This window comes from Oxyura jamaicensis, chromosome 14, assembly GCF_011077185.1.
Source record: "Oxyura jamaicensis isolate SHBP4307 breed ruddy duck chromosome 14, BPBGC_Ojam_1.0, whole genome shotgun sequence".
Taxonomy (NCBI): domain Eukaryota; kingdom Metazoa; phylum Chordata; class Aves; order Anseriformes; family Anatidae; genus Oxyura; species Oxyura jamaicensis.
The window spans coordinates 666,215-685,498 of record NC_048906.1 but is presented as its reverse complement, the minus strand read 5'-3'; the positions used below and the strand labels follow the sequence as shown (position 1 = coordinate 685,498).

Sequence of the window (19,284 nt, the reverse complement as noted above, 5' to 3'; positions counted from 1 at the left end):
GGCAGGATGTTTTATAAAGAGTTTTTAGACTTTGCAAATTTAGGAACCTAAAAGATTTCAGAACAGAAAATTAAAATAGTTTTCTGCATTTTTTTTCTTGGCCCTGTTTTCAGTTAGATGGTTATTCTCTTTGTTTGTGAGTATGAAAAGACTATTAAAACATCTGCAAATGAATGGGAAATTTGGTACTGTGTTGAGCTGGGACTTCTCGGGTGTCTTGTTTTGCTGTGACTTGTGAAGCCTTGCCGTTGGACAGCTCTGTGCCCAGTCCCGTGCAGGGCACAGCTGGGGCTGCCTATGGCTGCACTACTGCTACAGCAAAAAAAAAGTTGCCTATGTACGCTTATCTGTGTGTGGCAATCAGTACATTTGGGAAAGAGCTAAACTAGTAAAGAGCCTAAGTCAAGTACCCGAGACACTTTCCACTTTTATTAGTTGTCAGACGCCCTCTATAAACCAGCAGTAACTGGAATAGTAAACTGTCCATGTCCTGCCAAAGTACATGCTGTTCCGATTTACCATAGGTGTGAGAGGGGTGAATCTCATTGTTTGTGCCTCTCCCATCCTTCTCCTGGCTTGTAACTAGAAAGTGAGGATTTTTGAAGCTGTTCTTGCTCACTGTTACTGCGGTTCACAGGGCAAATAGCCCTGGGCGGGCACCCAGCTGGGGCTAAAGGTTTGAGGTGCTGGAGGCCGCAGGCTGCTCTGCCAGCTCCTCGCTGAGACCTGGTGCTGCCTCCTGTGTGTGGCTGCACAGGGCACCCCCGGGATGGAACCCCCTCTTCTGGGGGGGACAGTGTTTTTTCACTTGCAAAATCATTTGGAGGTCTTCGTCAGGAAAGTGTGGGCTGGTCTGTGACTGCGGGGTGGTGGAGGGGGCGTCAGTCGCTTGTTTCTGGTTTGGCTGTCGGGGGATGAAGCACTGCCACCGCACAGGGGCTCCCCTTTCCTGTGGGGGAGCCAGGCCATGGCTCTGCGGTGTTCGTAAGGCAAGCATTCCTTTCGGGAGAAGGGATGCGAGGAGTTGAAAAGTCTAGGACAACTCTTGTAAGAACTGGATTCCTCTGTCTGTAGCAAGTTTCCTAACCACCTTTCATCTGCCCTGCCACTGCGGTGGTTTTCACTTGCTGAGCTCTGGCTGTCCGCAGGGTCAGATGGCTTCCTTACAGCGCCCGCTTGCACAATGCCACTGGTGGCCTGGAGCCGCCGTGTTGGCAGGCTCTTGGTTGGGGAACCAACAGATGCACGCCTGGGGCAGCCAGCACACATTCTAAGAAGGTGCACCCTAAATCTGTATTCCTCATACCCCTTATTTTAGGTATTCTTTGGCTGCAGGTGACCGTAAACTACCCCTGCTTTTCCACTCCTCACCCTAGTTGGAATCAGAGGCAGGTGAGGTTGCTTGCCCGCCGTGGCGGCTGGAGCTGGGGGATGGATTCTGCTTACTGTGTTCTGACTTACCTGTTCGAATTCACAAGGAGTCTGGTGCTGGAGGATTAAAGTGTCCTCTTTTTCTTCTGATGTAACATAGCAAATCTGTTGTCTGCTTTGTATATGGAAGATAATCATGTGCTCTTATTATCTGAGGCAAAACTTCTGGAAGAATTGTTCCAGGCGCTATGAAAGGCCTTTTTAAAATACTAGCTGGTTCGAGTGGCATGGTTAGGAGGTTATGTAAATGGGACTCCAAGACCAACACCAGAAAAAACAAATGTACCAAGAACGTGTTCGCTAAAGCAGAATGGCTTCAGCATACAGAAACCTGCCTGCCAGTGGCAGCTGCTGGCAGCACAGCTGGTGTGCTTCCTTGTCTCCTGGTGTTGTTTTGTTATTTAAGAATTAGAATTTAATTTAAAGACATGGGTTAAGTGTCTTGTTCTTGGAATCACCAAGTGAAATTGGAAAATGTCTGTAAAAGTTTCAGATACCAGAAGTAGTAGAAAATCAAAACTTCATTGTAAATTGCCATTATTTTTTGGAACTAATCATAAAGTTTAAAAAATTCATGAATCAAGTCTTTTGAAAATGAAGGCTACAAATATTCCAGCACATCGTCTCATAACTGCAACTGCAGCCTTAGACAAGCAAGCCACCAGTAATTAAGGGTTTGACTTTTTCAAAGAATTCTGAACACAGGAGTTCCTGGCAGACAAGAAGCGGGTAGTGACAGTGCAGGCTCACCAAAGAAGCCATTGTCCCCAGTTGACTGGAACAGTAGGGAGCAAAAGCTCATTTTCTCATAATTGCAAGTGTCCTTTGGAGTAAATAGACTAACCCAAATGCAGTTGATAGGTTTGATTCTCCTTTTCCTTTTGTGACATTGGGACTGGCAGCTGCAGCATTCTAATGCAAGAAAGATCTAAAATACCTAAAAGCTGGTGTTTGGTTTTTATATACCTGCTCCCTTCAACTTTTCAGGTTCTTGCTTATGTCCTTAGTACCACCTGTGAGTAACTTGACGGGAGGTTCCTGTGGTGGTGGCAGTGTGCAGCCCCCGTTCATTTACCGCTGCAACCCCTGACCCTGGAGATGCAGTGCTGCTGTCTTATCCCTTAAGCAGTTGAAAGAAACTCATGTCGTGGAAGTGATTTGTAATTTGAACACTTGAGGACTTCACACTCCAGACAATTAGTCAAGGTAAATCTGTCTCTGTATCTTACCTTGTTTGTTGATATGCGCAGAAAAGGAAATGTAAGCAGAAAGACTGTGGGCAATGGTAACTGGTTCTAGCCTGTGCAAACGAGGTAACCTGTAACAGGCTCCTACTTTAAGAACAGATCATAATGAAAGGCTCCAGGAATTTAATAAACCAAATGAAAGGCTTTGCTTTTCTAACCCGTGCTTTCACCTGTGCGTGTGCAGGCTGGGAACCTTCCGCCTGGCAGAAACACAGAAAGCGGGCAGTGCAAACAGCAGTAACAAAAACTGGGGGGAAGCAGGCACTCCTGTTCCTCACCCAGAACAGGGGACCCTTAGAGAGATGATTTTGTCCAGGCCGGCATCTCATCCCTACCCAGCCTGGCCCTGCGGTTGTCACAGTTTATTGCTCGGCGCACACAAGATGCGGTGCTTGGTGCTGTGTCCTTGTCTGAACGTGGGGGATCAGCCGCGGGGGCCGCTGCCAGCTGTGCTGCGGGGCACTCGGTGCTCCCTGTCCTTGTGCAGGGGCAGTGCTGGAGGCACGCGGGCGCTGTCCTGGTGGTTGTCAGCAGCTGGGCGCTGGCAGCATCCACCCGCGAGCAGCGCAAAGCCCTCAGCACGCTGCCACCAAGCACAGCGTGCTGCGAGAGCCCCCGGCACCCCGAGGGGCACGGGACCCTCCTTTGCACCCACCCACGGGGAATGCACTGGGACCCACGAGGAAGGACAGCGCTGGGACCGGCTGCCCCGGGACCCGCAGCCGTCACGCCACGCTGGGAACGATGCCCAGGACATCAAGTTCCCAGTCCTGTGATTTAACCACACGATCATGTTTCCTCTTGAAGTTTTGCACAAGTACTTCGGTAACGCAGATACTCAGCGTGGCTGCGATGGGCACGGAGCCTCCTGGGAACGCGTGGTGCCAACAGCCTTGTGCCAGTGCCCTGGGCTCAGCGCCCCGTGCGTGCAGCAGCGAGGTCGGGTGTGTGCAGCCCCTCGCCCTCTGCCCCGTGAGATGCTGCTCAGCACCCTGCCAGGCTGAGCTCCACCCTCTGCCAACAGGAGCCTATCTAAAGGAGACTTTTCAATTAATTTGTTTATTTATTGCCAAGCATGGTACTGTAAATGGCTTGGCACTTCCTCTCAGTGCCTGAAGCTTTATCAGGTCTGGAGTACTTATCTCTGACACACATTAACCGGTGTGCTCACCTCAGGGCGAGCATTAACAACTCCTGAGCAGCAAACAGACTACAGAGCATGCAAGCCTCCAAGCAGCAAAAGGATGTTCTCTTCACTCTATTTACATCGGAGTCATTAGACGTGGAAATACGGTGATTGCTAGTCAAAAGCAGCCCTGCTCAGCCCATACAGCAGCACACACATGCAGCACAAACTACAGTCTCTGTCCAAGGGGCTGTGACAGTTCCTGCTCTTGCACCTTGGAGGGCTCCTGGGTCTCCTCCCAGCACCACTGCCTCGTGCCTCTGGCAGCCTCTGGCACCGCAGCCCCTTGGGCAGACCCAGGAGCTCAGCATCCTCCAAGCTGCCCACAAGGAAGAGCTCCACACATGCCTGCGCGCATGGCTGCTCACTGGAGAGAAACAGTGGGTTATTATATCACCGGTCGATTCATACGAGCTCTGTGTGCTCAAGTCAGAGCCTGACGCAGACTCTGAGATTTATTGCAGGGTTTATTATAGAGCTTCTTCACAGTGAACATTTTAGGGGAGGGGAGGAGAGCGAGGGCTTTTGGCTCCTTCCTGATTTTGCCAAAGCATTGGAGGCTGCTCAGCGAGCTGTGAACCGAGCACGGCAGCAGCAGCTCAGTCCGCGGGGGGCAGCGGGCGCGCTGCTTACTCGGTCTCTGCGTCGCTGTCTGGGCCCAGGGCGTGCAGCGGCTGCACGCGCAGCGAGTCGTAGTTGGGCGGTGGGGTGCCGGGCTCGGGGGGCAGCGCCTCGTCCCCTGGGGTGCCGTGTCCGGGGACAGTGCCGGCCTCCTCGTGCTGGAAGCCCAGGTTCGTGTGAGCCTCCACCAGCTCCGACACCGTGGGCGGTGCGTCCGGGTACCGCGCCTGCGCCCGCTTCTGCTTCAGGCCTTTGCACCAGCCGATGATGTTGATCACAGTGATCCACAGCGAGTCTATGATGATTTCCCCAAACTCTATGAGGCACAGCACGGAGCCGCCCATCCAGAACCCGAACTGGCCTCCCAGGCTCGACAGCAGCCAAACAATCTGCAGGCAAGAGAGCGGGACAGAGAGGTGACCTAGGGCCCGGCTGCTGCCACTGCGCTGGGCTCTGGTGCCGAGCTCGTGGGAGCCCCGCAGCGGCACCACACGAGGCGAGCACGGGGCACTCACCGTCGTGGCAGCAGACTCTGAGATGGTCCGGTAGTTGTACTCCTGGAAGTAGATGTTCAGCTTGATGATGCCGTTCCTGTAACACAGGACGGGAGGTCAGAGCAAATCACACTGTGGGAGCCCCGCCGGCGCGCGCCTTCAGCTGCACGTGGGGAGGGCTGCTCCCAGCCCTAACAGCGGGACCCTTGCCTGCTGTGGGGAAAAGCCGAGGAGCATTCCCCACTGCAGGACACACGTTGGGGGAGGGACGTGGCTCTGCTCCTGCAAAAGCACTTGTGCCCGTGCAACCTTCTCCAGGGCTGCCTGCTGTGTCTTTTTCCCAGCTGCCTCCGTTGGTCTGAAGCCTCCCGAGCACCGCGCTGCTTGTGCTCCAGCCACGGGGACAGAGCAGCCGCATCGTGCAACCGCCCCAGGGCGGCAGGAACCCAGGGCCTGGTTCTGCCCTCAGCAGCCAGTCAGGGCACACACGGAGCGTGCTGGCGAGGCTGGGTGGTGCTGGCAAGGTGTTTGCTCACCATGCAGAAGTTAAGCATCTTCTTTTTGTTTTGCTCTGATTTGTTTTTAGGGCCTGGCATAAGGGCAGGACCTGGTTGGAGCTTTGTACCAGCCCAGGCTGTGTTGCAATACGTGGGTTAACACGAGGCTCCTCGGCCTTCGCAAGAACTGGCTTTTCAGGCATGCTGAGCAACGAACACCACGGGAGCTGCCTGTGCCTCCCAGATTTGCCCATTCCTTTCTTCCCTGTAACTCAGGGTTTGGGTTATCAAGGGATAACTCATCAGCTACCCTGTTTTTGGTGTAACCCCCTCCTGCTGCTGCTGTTGCTGTTGGCAATTTAGAGGTATAACTATAAAGGGACGAACGCAGCACTGCAGGAGCTGAACCCTTGCAGTTCATCGCTTTAGAGCTTCCAGGCTGCTGCATGGGACCCACTGGAAACATAGCTCATGGTCATGTTAATTTAACTCCATGCTCGCAGTTGTGTCTGACCCCGTTTGTTACTGCGGGGAGCAGAGGATGTGCACGAGGTGCGTTTCTTGCTTCGTGTATTTTCCAGGCAAGCATGTGCCAAATCTTGTTCTACCTTCTGCATTAGCAGTGTGCGCTCTGGCTGGTGGCCAAGGCACTTGTTAAACTACTGTTAACAGGCTCGATAGAGAAGATACAGTGGCTGTGCTTTTTGCTTACCTGTCCAGAGTCACATTTGTTGACATGTCCCTTTCATAAGACAAAATATGGAAAATCCAGTCCTAGGGAAACAGAACTTAGTCAGAACGGAGAAACAGCATCCTGTCTAAGCACTTGCCAGGGCAGGAGCCCAGGGAAGTAAGTAACGTGTCCTGAATGGTCCTGTTATAATCCAGCTCTATTGGATTAAAAGCACGAGAAAACATTGAGTAACGTGTTGGTCAAGTGTCCTCCATCCCGCTCCCACTCGGTGGCTTGTGCAGGGGTTACAGCACGTCACCACGCTGCCTTCACTGACTCTGTGTGTCCACAGATGGTGGCGGGCTGCAGGGGCATCCTGGTTTAAGGCGGGCATCCTGGTTAAGGCACTTGGCAACTTGTGGATGCCTCTGCTCAAGCACACTTTGCTGTGGCTGTGTTTATGCAGTGGTAGCAGAGTCATGCTGGCTGTTGTTTTATCAATTCAGGATTAGAGATTATTGTTAAGATAAAGTTTTTCTGTAAGGGCTGTGTGTGAAGTCCTTGGTGGCCATGTGCTGGAATAATTGAATAACAGTGCATGTCTGAAATCTCCTTTGAAATCAGTTATAACCGATTCCGTGTCACGAGGCACACCATACCTAACAGGGCTTGCCTTGGGAACTGCGCTGCCCGCCTGGAGGATGTGGGCACGGCGTGCTGTGTGCCGGGGAGCCAGCAGGACAGCAAAGCCTCTGGTGCATGGGGGTGGCAAGAGGCAAGGCTGCACACCTAGCATTGATGCCGGGTAAGCCTGAGTGTTTAGGGCACGGACCAAACGAGTGTTTGTTCTCTCTTCAGGGAGCCCACGAGGCCTGGCTGCACCTCCAGCCTCCAGTGGGAAGGTGGCCCCATTCCTGGCTGCTCCCAGCGGCACGAAGCCTCAAGGCGACAGCTCCCAGCGCATGCGCTGCAGACCCCGACCGGGCGGCGTGTGCGAGGCAGGGATAAGGTGAGCACCTGTGCCATGCCAGCAATCCTGTAGGAGGAAAGCCTGTGCCATGCCCTGCCTGCGCTCGCCTGGCAGGGGAGCGTGGTCACTCAGCTTTGCTCATGCTGCTGCGGGGTTGTCACCCCTCGTGCCTCACGCTCTGGGGTTAGGCTCTGTCTGCATGCTGAAAATGTGTAATTTAGCAAAGAGGCCCTTGCTACCTGGACATTAACTCAAAGTATCGAGTGATTCACGTGGTGAAGAACGCGTAGTTATTAATGGCTGTTTCAAAACAAGAAATCAGCGTTACCTCTGAAGCTTCAGATGGCCAGTCTGCCATAGAGATGGTCATTTTATACTGCGTGTCGCTGGAAAGAGGGGGAAAAGAGCATTAACACAGATGTCACCAGAACTTCACTTCTCATTCAGATAAGCAACCCCACTCAGTTTTCTGCAATTTTAAGGAGGTCAGAATTTTCACCTCTACAGCTGCTAGAAATAGTTGAAGTACTTACTTGCATGTTTCCTTACAAGAGTCAATGCAAATTTGTCTCTGTCTTATACTTGATCTCAGTGATGAATAGCAGTATGCTGTTCGGTGAAAACAAAAAAATCAAAGCTTCTGTTTAGATCAGAACCCCACTTACTGCATTCTGTTCATTTCATAGATTCAATTTTAATTTCTCAAGAGCGATAAACGCGCGTCCAGTCCCTCCCTCCTGCGTGCCAGTGCCCTGGGACAGCCGTACAGTTAGCTTTGCTCGTGCTCTTACCCCAGCCTGGGTTATCGTCGTTGTTGCAGTAAGTTACCCCTTCAGGTAAAGGAAACATATAGTGACCACATCCACAGATTTCAGCCATGTGATTTTGGAAACAGGAACGCAGGCAAGCCTGAAAAAAGGGAGAGGGAGCTGCTTAGAAGCGGGGTGTACTTCCCCGGTGATCTCTGTGTTGCTGCTGCGTGTTTGCTATGAGAATTAGGCTGCTCCCAGGCACATGCCTTACAGGGGCTCTCTTGCACCGAATAGAAGGTTTTGTAGCTCCATACAGAGGGAAAGCCGCCTCTGCCGTGGGAGCCATCCCACAGAGTTGCTCCTCCAGCCTGTGCCAAGCGTCTCCGGGTGCTGCAGCACAGTGTGGCAGCCCCTCACAGGCAGCACTGCTTGCGCTCTGTCATAACGTAGTGATTCCAATGGAAAGACGAGGTTGGTGAATAAGCTATCGTGTTTATAGCTGCACTGCAATTACATTTCATGTTGCGTTTTTACTACTACTCTGGTTTGTAAGCTAAATTGTAGTGGCAAGTTAATGTGGGTAATTCACCTCGCAGGAGTAGAAGGGAGCTAAATGCCTGCTCCCAGAGGAAACTGCTCAATTCTTAATTATTTCAGGGTTTCATGGAAACAATATAGAGTTTCCAAAAAGGAATAAAAATGTTTTATTTTATCCACAGACACAGCTGTTGTCTTCAGGTCTTATATCACATATTGACAAAGGGTTGGTTTCCACTTTAAAGCCAAGACTTTAAAAATACTTCAACAAAAAGAGCAGGCTTTAGAAATGTGAATTATCTTATCTGTGCATCTGTTTCTCTCCTTGAAGGGATTACAGCTGCAGCTCCGGCAGCATGCGATCCAGGGCTGCAACACTGCCATTAGCTCAGCGAGGCATGAAGTTAATCATCAGAGATTGGAGTGGGATTTTTCATGAAACAATGCACAAAGCAGTAACAAAGTCTATGAGAAGATAATTGAATTTAACAGCTTCAGCTAGGTAGGACAGTCGAAGAATGCCTGTGTAACACGAAATGCTTACAGAATTCACTATAATCATGGAGTGATAAAAAAGCCTGGTGTTGCTGAGAGGTCTCTGAAGTGACACGAATTATGCGGACATAGCACCCTGGTCAGCGTTTAGCAACTTTTAAGTAATAATGCAATCATTTCAAGTATTTGCTTAAATATTATACAAGCATCTTAAAAAGTAGGGTAAAGTGGCCCAATTGTTATAATTATATAAAGGCAGAAATGTGAAAAGCCTGCTAGAGCAAACCCCTTCAACTTGCCTGAGATGTATTCTTCCGTCATTTGTAAATAACCCCAAAAACGTTTTTGGTGTTTGCTTTATTGCCAGATCTCACCCCTAAGAAATGCTTCTCCCTTATGTTATAGCCTGTTACAAATTAACCAGTGTTTAATATTTACGCTATCTTTTTATTACAGATTCAAGGTTTACAAACACTCAACTTTCTCATCCCAATTTTGAAGTGAAGAGAAGACAAAGGTCCGTCTTCACTTCCCGTGCAAAATAAGCAGCCCTTCTCAGTGTGAAAATTGACGTGATTCTCTTAAAGGGAGAAGGAATAAAAAAGAAGAGGTGCGTTCAGGACAGGGATCCCTGCTGTGTGTTTATCCCTGTCAGGGCAGTAGCACTATTATGTGTGTACACAAAATACGAGCTGCTTTGCACCTTCGGGCAGCAGAGCAGCAGCTTGGGTAAAACCAGGAGCACGACAGTGAGCCGAGCAGCTGTTATCCTCCCAGAGCATCCGGAGGCATCCTGCTTCGTGAAAAGCTGTCACGCTGTGGTCTCAGCAAAGCCTCCTAGCACTGCGGTCACCTGGCAGCAGGGCTGGCACTGTTACAGCGGCACGTGAGGGTGTGCTGACTGCTCAGTAATCGGGGGAGTTTGAAGAAGTTTGCATGCTGAACACGGGTAATGATTGCATATCCGCCCCTTGCAGGTGATCTCCTTATAATTAAAAGATTTCAGCCAAGCATGGAAATTGTAGAAGAAGATATTCTCACAGCTGAAAATAATTTAACTGCCTCAGTGACACGGCAGGATCAGTTATTTTAAAGGACCCTGGAAGGACAAGGCTGGGCTCGTGCTGCTGAAGAGGCTGGCGGCCGGCAGGTGCAGCACTAGTGAGGCACCGACCCCTTCAGGAGCAACACCAAAGAGCCTGGATGGCTGCGGGGGCACCTGGCTCGCCTCCTCTCGCTTTGATGTGTTTTCAGGGTGGGAGGGAACCTTCCGTGGGGGGAGCTGAGCTCTGAGGCCAGCTTTAAATCGTGGTCATATGTGAAGGTAAAAATATTTTGCTTTTCGGTCTGCAAATCAGCGCTCTGCTGGTACATTGCCTGTACCAGGGTCCTACGTAACAACAGAGATCCTGGGGGATTTTCTGTGTTACGGCTTCTGAGAAAACTACAGCAATGCCCATTTTCATCCCTCTCAAAACGAAACAAACTTCATACCTGGATAAGGCAAAAATAACTACTAATACCACTTCCTTGCTATGTGAGCTGCTTTGGAACAAGAATGAGGACTGTATGTTACACTAAACTGTGTTGTCTGCCAAAGCAATATTCCTAATGGTTTGAGGTAACTTTTAATAATTACATCATTAGGTTCTGATCCTGCAACGCAGAGTTATTTGCATTGGCTTCACTGGATTGTTTCCAAACCTGGGGCTACTGCATGTTCAGACCTGAGTTTTGATTTATTACCAGAAAAGAAGGTTCCAGTGCTTAGGTTATGCTTCCTTCCTTATCACTGCTGAGCCTCCAGTAACCTGACGTGTCAGTCAAAATCTGTAACTGCTTTGAAGACTTCCCCTGAACATCTTTGTTTGATTTAAAATAATGTTCTACCTGTATGGAGTAGGAAGTATTGTATTCACTGTAAAGGTTTTTTACAGGGACATCAGACCCGTTCATGGTGCAGTCACTGTACGGATAGCCCATCCGCTCGAGTTCATCCTGAAAGAAAACCAAGACAGCAAACATGTAGTTACTGCTCCCCTGGTACCTGGGGCTGCTTTTCCGGAGATTCTGTAATTCCCATATTCCCTGCTGGCTTTGAAAAAACCTCAGAGAATCGCTGTCATCTTGTGCTCTGGTACCTCTGCTCTAGGAGAACCAGGGGCCCAGAGCGGGTGCCCTGACCAGAGCTGCCAGCCGAAACTTGGGCTCTGGAGTGACATGCCAACAGCATGTGTTGGCGAGGAACCTTCTGACATAGTGTGAGAGGAGGGAACAATGACCTGGGCTCAATATTTTGGCTTTAATAAAGCACTTTGCCAGGACAGTTACATAAAATTCTCCATAAACTTTTCCAGCCTATAGCTAGAGTACGCCTTGACTCTTTTGGTTTGAGCCAGTTCAGCCAAGACTTAAAACAAACTTGGTTGCAGTCCCATCAGATAACATTATTCTCAGACACTCTGCTCTAGAGGAATGCCACACATACCACCAGCACGCCGATGGAGGTTTCCGTCCCAGCCATCGCATAGATGCCCTGATCCTTAAGAAATGGGAAGCTCTTCTGTTGATGCAGCATCAGCCGTGCCCCAGCAGCAGATGACAGGTAGGGGATATAGTCCTGCTGGCTGATGTCCAGAATCAGCTTCAGCCCTGTGGCACCAAACAAAATATTCTGAACAGGAATAGCATCAAAATTCCAGTCTTTGTTAAAAAACAAACAACAACAACAACACCTGAGGTTCTTTTCCTCTCACTGTGCACAGAAATCTCCAGTCCTTGGGGGAAGAACCCAAGTCTGTCACAGCAGTGTTACACGTGCATAAATATGCATGATGGCAAATGCACAGAATGGAAATATCCCATTGAGCGTTCAGCCATTCCCTCAGATACTTTGGCTATCCAGATGTTACACTTCTGCTAACTGTAGTCACATCACTTCTCTCTATGCAACAGATTTCCCTTCTGGGGGCTTATACCCTCTGGAAAACAGTTACTCCCTGCTGTAGTGCTCTAGAGAAAGAGAAATCTGTTACAGATAACAGAAATTGCCATTGAGAGACAGAATAATTCCCAGCACTTCTGTTCCTTTAACTCTTTCTTTAATGGAGCTTTGTCTTACCAAACTCGGCTCCAGGGTTGGAAGAATTCAAAGCCTCTTTGTCCATGCCCCAGTTAAAGATGTAGCAGTTACCGTGGTCTGGGTGATAGATTTGGGTGAAATTCCTGGAAGAATCATGCGCATAAAACTGTGACTCTCAGGGAGAACTGAAGGGTTATCAAATAACGGATGTGGTGAGAGTGGTTTTTGGCAGCTAGCTCTGGGATTCACTTGAAATTGCTTCATTTGTTGAACATTGAATAGAAATTCAGCTGATGTAATTTCAATCAATCTGCTGTTGGAAACAAAGAAAAGCCAGGTACTGACATGTACCGAGGCACAGCTGTTGAGGATAATGCTTTGTTGTAACGGAAAAGAATAGCCTGCCATGCAGATGAGACCAAAAATACTGGCTTGATCTGAGCTATAGTAACAGGCTTTGGCTCGTGTTATATCTCATTCTTTGATACTAATTCTCTATTGCCTTCTTTGCAGAAGTGGTATTGCTGGCAGGACTCCTTGAAGCCTGAGCTGCTGCTGTGCACTCAAGTTTCTCAAAACTGTATATATAAATTTGGCATTCACAAGAAACAGTGATGGATAAAAGGCATTTCTCAGAGCCTTGCGTAGGAAGATAAGGCATAACTGAGAGTTGTGTCTCTGTGCTGACTCAACACCTGAGCTGGCAGTGATTATCACTAAATACCTAGCCAGGGTCTCATCAGTGCTGCTGGCCTCAATACATCATGAGCAAAATGGCCCGTCCAAACTAAAACCCAAGACACTATCCCAAAATACCCTGTTTTCAGCCAGGATCACATCCAGAAACCATCTGGGAAATGCTGCTAGCCTTAAGGACCCATATATGTGTTAAAAACTAGAAAACAAAAATAAAAGAGCTGCCTTGCCTTCAGCATCCTGCACCGCTCCTGATGTGCCAGGAAGGGCTCGGTGTGTACCTACTTGTAGTTGCAGGGTTCAGCCCCGTAGAGACACGCCAGGATCATGTCTTCTGCCTGGTAGCCCATCCTGATTCTTTCTTGCAGCGGGACTTTGGAGAGGATGCTGGTGGATTGCAGAATGTACCACTCCGTCACTGCCTGCGCTGCGCTGGTGAAGTTCCTGTAGGTGCAGTTGTTGGAGCCCTGGTGGCTGCACTGGAGACACACACAGTCAGCTCCTACCCCATGCCAGCCCTGTCCACTGTTCCTGTGGGAGCCAAAGCTGTGGCCAGGCAGGAGCTGGGGAAACAGCGGCCGCATCTGAACGTGCTCAACAGGTGGGTCAGAGAATGATACCACAGACTGGCTTAGGTTGGAAGGGACCTTAAGGAGCATCTAGTTCCAGCTAGACGCTGCCCACTAGATCGGGGTCCCTTTCCCAGAGATGTTTCCCAGATGGACAGATTCTCCATCACCACCGAGGTTACCTCACCGTGCTTACAGAAAACATCATGTTTTGCTCAATTCTTGAAGGCTGCAGTTTCCTCAGCTTCCAAGGTCTTGGCCTGTAACGCTGCCTGGCAGGACTGAGGCCATGGTGGGAGAAGAGGACGGGGGGAAGCAAGGCCACCGCGTGCCTCCACCGTGCCCCTGCAGCGGGCGCTGGGCAGGGGAAGTGGCCGCAGCCTCTCCCCAGCGCTTTGGGTGTGGGAGCAGATGAAGGCGTGGAGGTGGCAGGCAGAGCCCCTGCCTTTGCCCTGCCCCAGTGCAGCGGGCAGCCCCTGGCTGGGGGCTGCTGCGTGGCACAGGGGACAGGCAGTGCCCTGCCCACACCAGCTGCGTCTGCGCCCTGCCCTCCCTGTGGAGGAGATGCTCTCACCACCGCGCTGCTTCTTACCAGCTTCACTGCCAGCTTGTACTTCTTCTCTTCGGATGTGGTATTGGACAGGGCAGGAGGAGTAGCAGTGGTCCCATTCCCTGGAGCAGTCTCGTTCCCTGGAGCCGTCCCATTCCCTGGAGAGGTCCCGTTCCCTGGAGCTGTCCCGTTCCCCAGAGTGGTCCCGTTCCCCGGAGCTGTCCCGTTCCCTGGAGAGGTCCTGTTGGTCTCAAAGATCTCCACGATGACAGGGTTGTCCTTGTCATGCTCATCAATGAGCACCAGTGGAATCTGGTTCCAGAGCGCCAGATCCAGCCCCTCGGAGGCATTGTCGCTGCCGTTCAGCAGCAGGGGCGTGATGGTGTCCCCGTGCGTGGGCTGCAGGATCCTCTCCAGAGCCACCTCGATCAGCTTGTCCAGCTCTTTCAGCAAATGCTTCACCTCCGAGTACCTGCAGGGTGACAGGCAGGCACCAGCTGGTGTAAGGGCGCTCGGGACGTGGCAGGGATCCGTCACGCCGCTGCACCAGGCCCGTGGGGGGCCCGCAGCTGCGGGGAGATGTAGGAGATGTACTGCACGGCAGCGCGAGGCTCTGCGCAGCACAGCCAGCGGGGCGCCGCGTCTCCCAGCAGCTGGGTGTAAAATCATCTGGAGATAAACAGAGCCCTTCACTGGCAAACCTCGCTCACAGCCTGTCGGCGCAGGACTGCGTTCGTTGTATTTCAGCGATCCACTGCAGTTTACACAAAACAACTCCAAAACAACAAATCCCCGTGCCTCAGTCGAGAGCATCTCACCTTGCACTACACTGCTGCGTGGATATAAATTTGAAGCAACTCTAGCAAAGATCAGTTGCTCCTTTGAAATTATAATGATGTTGCTGTAGCTCACAGCAGATAGCACTGTTTAACTAGCTCTTAATGGCTGGAGTGTATGCGATAAGAGGTATGTTCATGGCGAGGAACAAGAAAGAAAGGAATTGTGGGGAGAGATCACGAGACTGATTCTGACTGTGACAAGTTAGTTGAACTTCAAGTTTTGTCTGAGCCAGGAAAAGTTTACAGAGAGGCAATAACCATTATTAGATTAGCTGATACAGTAATGAGAAACAGACAAACTCGCAAGCACACAACCCCTTATTTGGATCCGAGCCATTTGTTTTTATATTGTTCTCATTTGTTTCTTTTTTAGTGCCACTTGGTGAGTCAAAGGATAATTTTCACTGCTGCTCCTAATGCGATACCTGAGACAGAAACAGACCCGTGTATCTTGTGCTGTAACTGCGTGTGTTCATGTGCAACTGCATAAATCAGGCCAAGGAAAACTTACTTGAAGGGGTTGGCATTGCAGACCGTGACTGCTGGGAACTTCATAGTCTTGAAGCCGATAGACAGCGACGACGTGACGTTGTAGGAGAGGTACGTGTTGATGAGGATACCCCATTGCCAGAAGACCAGAGAGGCGAAGAGCAGCGTTAAGAAAAACCAGATGACTTTCTTCTTTGGCCCCTCCTTGATGATGCGCTTGGGGCCGTGCGTGTTGGTGTTGTCGCAGTACCAGACCAGCAGCTCCTTGTAGGTGTAGCCAGGGCCCTTCTGGAGGCGGTGCAAGGCCCGAACAAAGTACTTCTTCACATTCATCCTGGTGCCTGCAAGCAGGAAAGAGAGCTCAGACCAGCTGTTCGGAGAAGCAGGGCTTCGCAGCAGGCCAAGCCCGGCGGTGCTGCCAGCAGGGCAGAACAGCAGAGTTACGTGATAACGGCCCCGGTTTGTAGCCCTGGAGAAACGTGGAGCTGGAGCTCCTCATGTCAGGCTGTGATGGTGAAACAGCTCCAGATTCTTGAGAGGGTGTAATGGGGGGACTTCTGCTTTGCAGTTCCAAAAGTGGTGGATGCAGCCGTGTCCCTTCTCGTGGTGCCTCTCAGCCCCACGGGAGGGAAGCTGCTCTGGCCTGCGTGAGGTTCCTGTGCCTGGCGGTAGCGTACAGAGCCCTGGCTCTGTACACATCCTTCCCATCCCCGGGGAGGGTGGCTGTGCTTTACCCAGGTGGGCACACGGTGCCGGGACAGCAGCAGGAGCTGCCCTGGCCCTGGGCTTCCTCCCACCACCCCCACCATCAGCTGTCCTCCACGGGGCCCCCCGCAGCCTCCGCCACGTGGGGCTCCTCCTGACAGACTGTGTGAGAATGGCTTCGAATCCCCAAGCCGCTATCATTTCAAGTTAGTTGTAATGGGTTCCTTGGGAGGAGGGGCCGTGTTGTGCCTCCAGTATCACCCAGGTCACTGTAAAAGCCACAAGTGCTGTTGCTGCTGCAGCCCAGCAGCATCTGAAGGCTTTGTCAGTGCTGGATGGACCAAGTGCTCACACGTGGAGAAACACGTGCTGCTTTCACCCTGCATTCAGCATAACCGCAGTGTTCCGGCTAACACGGGGCTTAAGAGAGTTTTTTCTTAAAGTGGGTGAGGAAAAAGTATTCCAGTGTGCCAGAATACCAAAGGGGACAGGACTTAGAAACTGCAGTGTCTTTCCCAGACCAAGAATGCTGATAAGTACTTGTTGCCCGCCAGAGGAAGAACAATAGATGTTTTTTTCCCACCAAATTCCTTTGTCTTTAAGATAGTATCGGTATGTTTCTACGGCTCATGTGAGAGATGCTGCATATTTTACATTCATATTGTGAGTAAATAGAACATTTTGTGCTGCTATTTTTAAGGCGAGAATTTGTGTTACTAAATCTTAATATCCTGAGGCAGGATTTCAAAACAAAACAGAGTCAGCTACTTAGAAAATTCTTCAGACTTCAATTGTAGGCGAATAGAATTCAAGATAAATGCTGTGTATATCACAGCATCCTAGAGGCAGCAGTACTGAAATAACATAGCAATATTTCGGTAACGAGCAGTACTCAGTACCGGGCTCAAGTCACAGGCACCAAGACGGGTCTGATTTATAAACAATACAGTCAAAATACACTTACAGCCAGAGAGACCAGCAAAGCAAACTAGTAAATATTTTCCACCTTTTAAGAAATCCAATAAAAGATTTAGATTAGATTAAAATTTAAAACACACCTACGCTTTGCTGGGCAAAATCCAGCCCTGCTGGACCTGACTGGCTGCATGCCCTGCAATCTGTTTGCTTTCCTGCTGACACATGGCCCTGCTGCGCGGGGAGCCTGGGCTTTCTGCTGCCTTCTGAAACCTGCTAGAGAGGATCCCCCGTGCTCGGTGCATGGCTCCATCAGCTGCACATCAAGCTGAGAACACTGGAAGAAGTTGTTATTTTTAATATTTTTTCCTAAGCCTGAATTTTAACAATTTTTCCTAATGACGATGTTGAGATGTGTACGTGCGGTATGAGGAGCGCATGCAGAATAAAAGTTTTTGCTCCTTTTCCTTGTTTGCATTTTTATCGTCGCACTGCTGATTTGCAGGCTTCCCCTCTAACACGCCGATGGGAGCAGACTTCGTGTTCCCCTCAGCCACCTGTAACCACGCGCTGCGGCTAATCCGCGTCTCCCCAGGGCTCGGCAGGCTGCGCCTCGCGGCGTGCCCAGTGAACGAAGCACCATGGCTGTGCTGCTGGCACCTGTCCGTGAGCCGGGCTCCCCTGGGAGCACTTCCAGGACCTGCTCCGAGGGACACGAGCCCTCTGCGGTGCACGGCAGCCCCGAGCCCTTCTCCCGGCAGCACCGCGGCTGTACGCTGACCAAGGCTGTCCTGAAGGCAGCATGCACAGGCCCGAGAGCACTGTGCTCTGCGCGGGTGTCCTCACCTTCCCCCAAGGGCCACGAGTCCGGCCTTACTCCAGCATCATCCTGGGTGAAACTCCTCCACCTTACCGGTGAGATCAGACTTCCACATTACGAAATTATCATGTTGACTGTGCTTAATCTCCTCCAGGGTTTTCCTGGGGCAGTTACCATTTACAGGAAATAAAGACATAAGCAAAACTCGGCACACTCCTGGAGACTGCAGGTGATACCTGGGCTGTAAAACCACCCCAGCAGCACCAGCCCGATACTGCAATTATTCTGTACTTTCGCTACTGAGACACACAATAGTCATAACTCTTTGATCATCAGCTGCTCGTATGCCATCTCCTCTAGAGCCAGATGAAAAGACCGCAGTAAAACAACCAGCCTTGTTTTCCTAGAGAAGATGGTTATGCTAGCTAATGGTACTTTTGCAGCTTAGAGGGAAGGTTTTATCATACCACAAGTTTACAGGATGGCAGATAAAAGGAACAGCGGAGCAGCGAGGTGTCACTGTGCGATGAAAGCCCCCCCGAGGAAGGGGGCACAGAGCACCCAGCAGGCGCTTTGCTTTGCTGGCTCTGCGTGATGCAGCACACAGCCACCAGCTCAAATGCCAGCCAGTGCTGCCTGGTCCTTGCCAGGCACACATACAGCACTGGAAGCTCAGAAAGCATTAGCCTGTCTTTCTGTGCTGTATGTCAGATGCTCCATCCCTTCTTTCCCTGCCGCGAAGCCTGGATTTCCCATAATGTTCTGTCTCCTGGGGCACTGAGAAGCCTCGCTCCCCACTCGCCACTAAGGTCACGTTGCTGAGAGTTACACCTGCTGCTTGTGCAACGATCAGCACGGATCCTTGAACGCGGAGGAGCAAAACCCCTCGGTGGCTCCTCCCCAAGCGCAGCTCTCCGATTCCGCAATAGGCAGTGTCCGGACAGGGAGCATCCTCTGCCGGCACCCCGGGAGGCAGCAGCCCGGGGCGGGTGGCACCTTTCCCAGAACAAAGGAAATGGACAGTGAAACATTCAGACAGTTGCGGTCTGCTTCCATACCTCTTATCAAAGAGATGAAGGTATGAAGGCCCTGAGTAAACAGAGGTTAAATAAGAACAACTACACCTGACTGCACAGTAAGTACGTCCAGAACACCCGACTGGCATGATAACCTGCACCGACGCTGCCAAAGCAAGAAAAGGTCGGGTGGCTTCGGGGCCGACCCAGGGAGTTCCTCACTGCGAGGCACCACGACCACGGAAGCTCTGCATTCCTCAAAATCGCCAGCAAAGAACTGCACTGAGCTCTGTCCCTCTGTGCGCGGTGTTACGCCGTCACGATGGTAAACCACATCCTTTAGGCAAGAGGCAGCAGCACCCGGTAACATCCCAGTCCTGCCACGGCACCGAACGCCCGGGCATCCCCTGCTCCGAGCGCCCCGCGCGGTGCCACCGGGCTCGGCCGTCCCGGGACGCCCCAAGACCCGGCGCCTCGGTGCCCCCGCGCTGCCGCCGCGTCGTGCCCGGGCCCCGCGCCCCGACGGCGGCTTCGCCTCTCCCGGGGCCGCCCCGCGCCGCCGTCCCGGATAGCACTCGCCTCGGCACCGCCACCGGCAGCCGTCGGGCCGGGGCGCCGCCGCCCGCTCTGGGCAGCGGCAGCCCCCGGCCCCCAGCCCCCAGCCCCCGGCTCCCAGAACCCGACCCCTGCCCGTACCTGC

The 19,284-nt window shown here is 51.5% G+C and overlaps 1 protein-coding gene across 1 annotated transcript; it reads right to left on the bottom strand.

The window, feature by feature from the left end:
* Positions 1–3,716: 3,716 nt before the first annotated feature.
* Positions 3,717–15,502, bottom strand: SCNN1B (sodium channel epithelial 1 subunit beta). Its single transcript, XM_035339555.1, has 12 exons — positions 15,151–15,502; positions 13,843–14,272; positions 12,967–13,160; positions 12,025–12,128; positions 11,392–11,555; positions 10,794–10,901; positions 7,911–8,028; positions 7,653–7,728; positions 7,448–7,505; positions 6,189–6,250; positions 5,001–5,076; positions 3,717–4,874 (listed from the first exon to the last, which is right to left on the bottom strand). The coding sequence occupies exons 1-12, from the start codon at positions 15,459–15,461 to the stop codon at positions 4,494–4,496; spliced, it is 2,082 nt and encodes a 693-aa protein (XP_035195446.1). The 5' UTR covers positions 15,462–15,502; the 3' UTR covers positions 3,717–4,493.
* Positions 15,503–19,284: the final 3,782 nt, after the last annotated feature.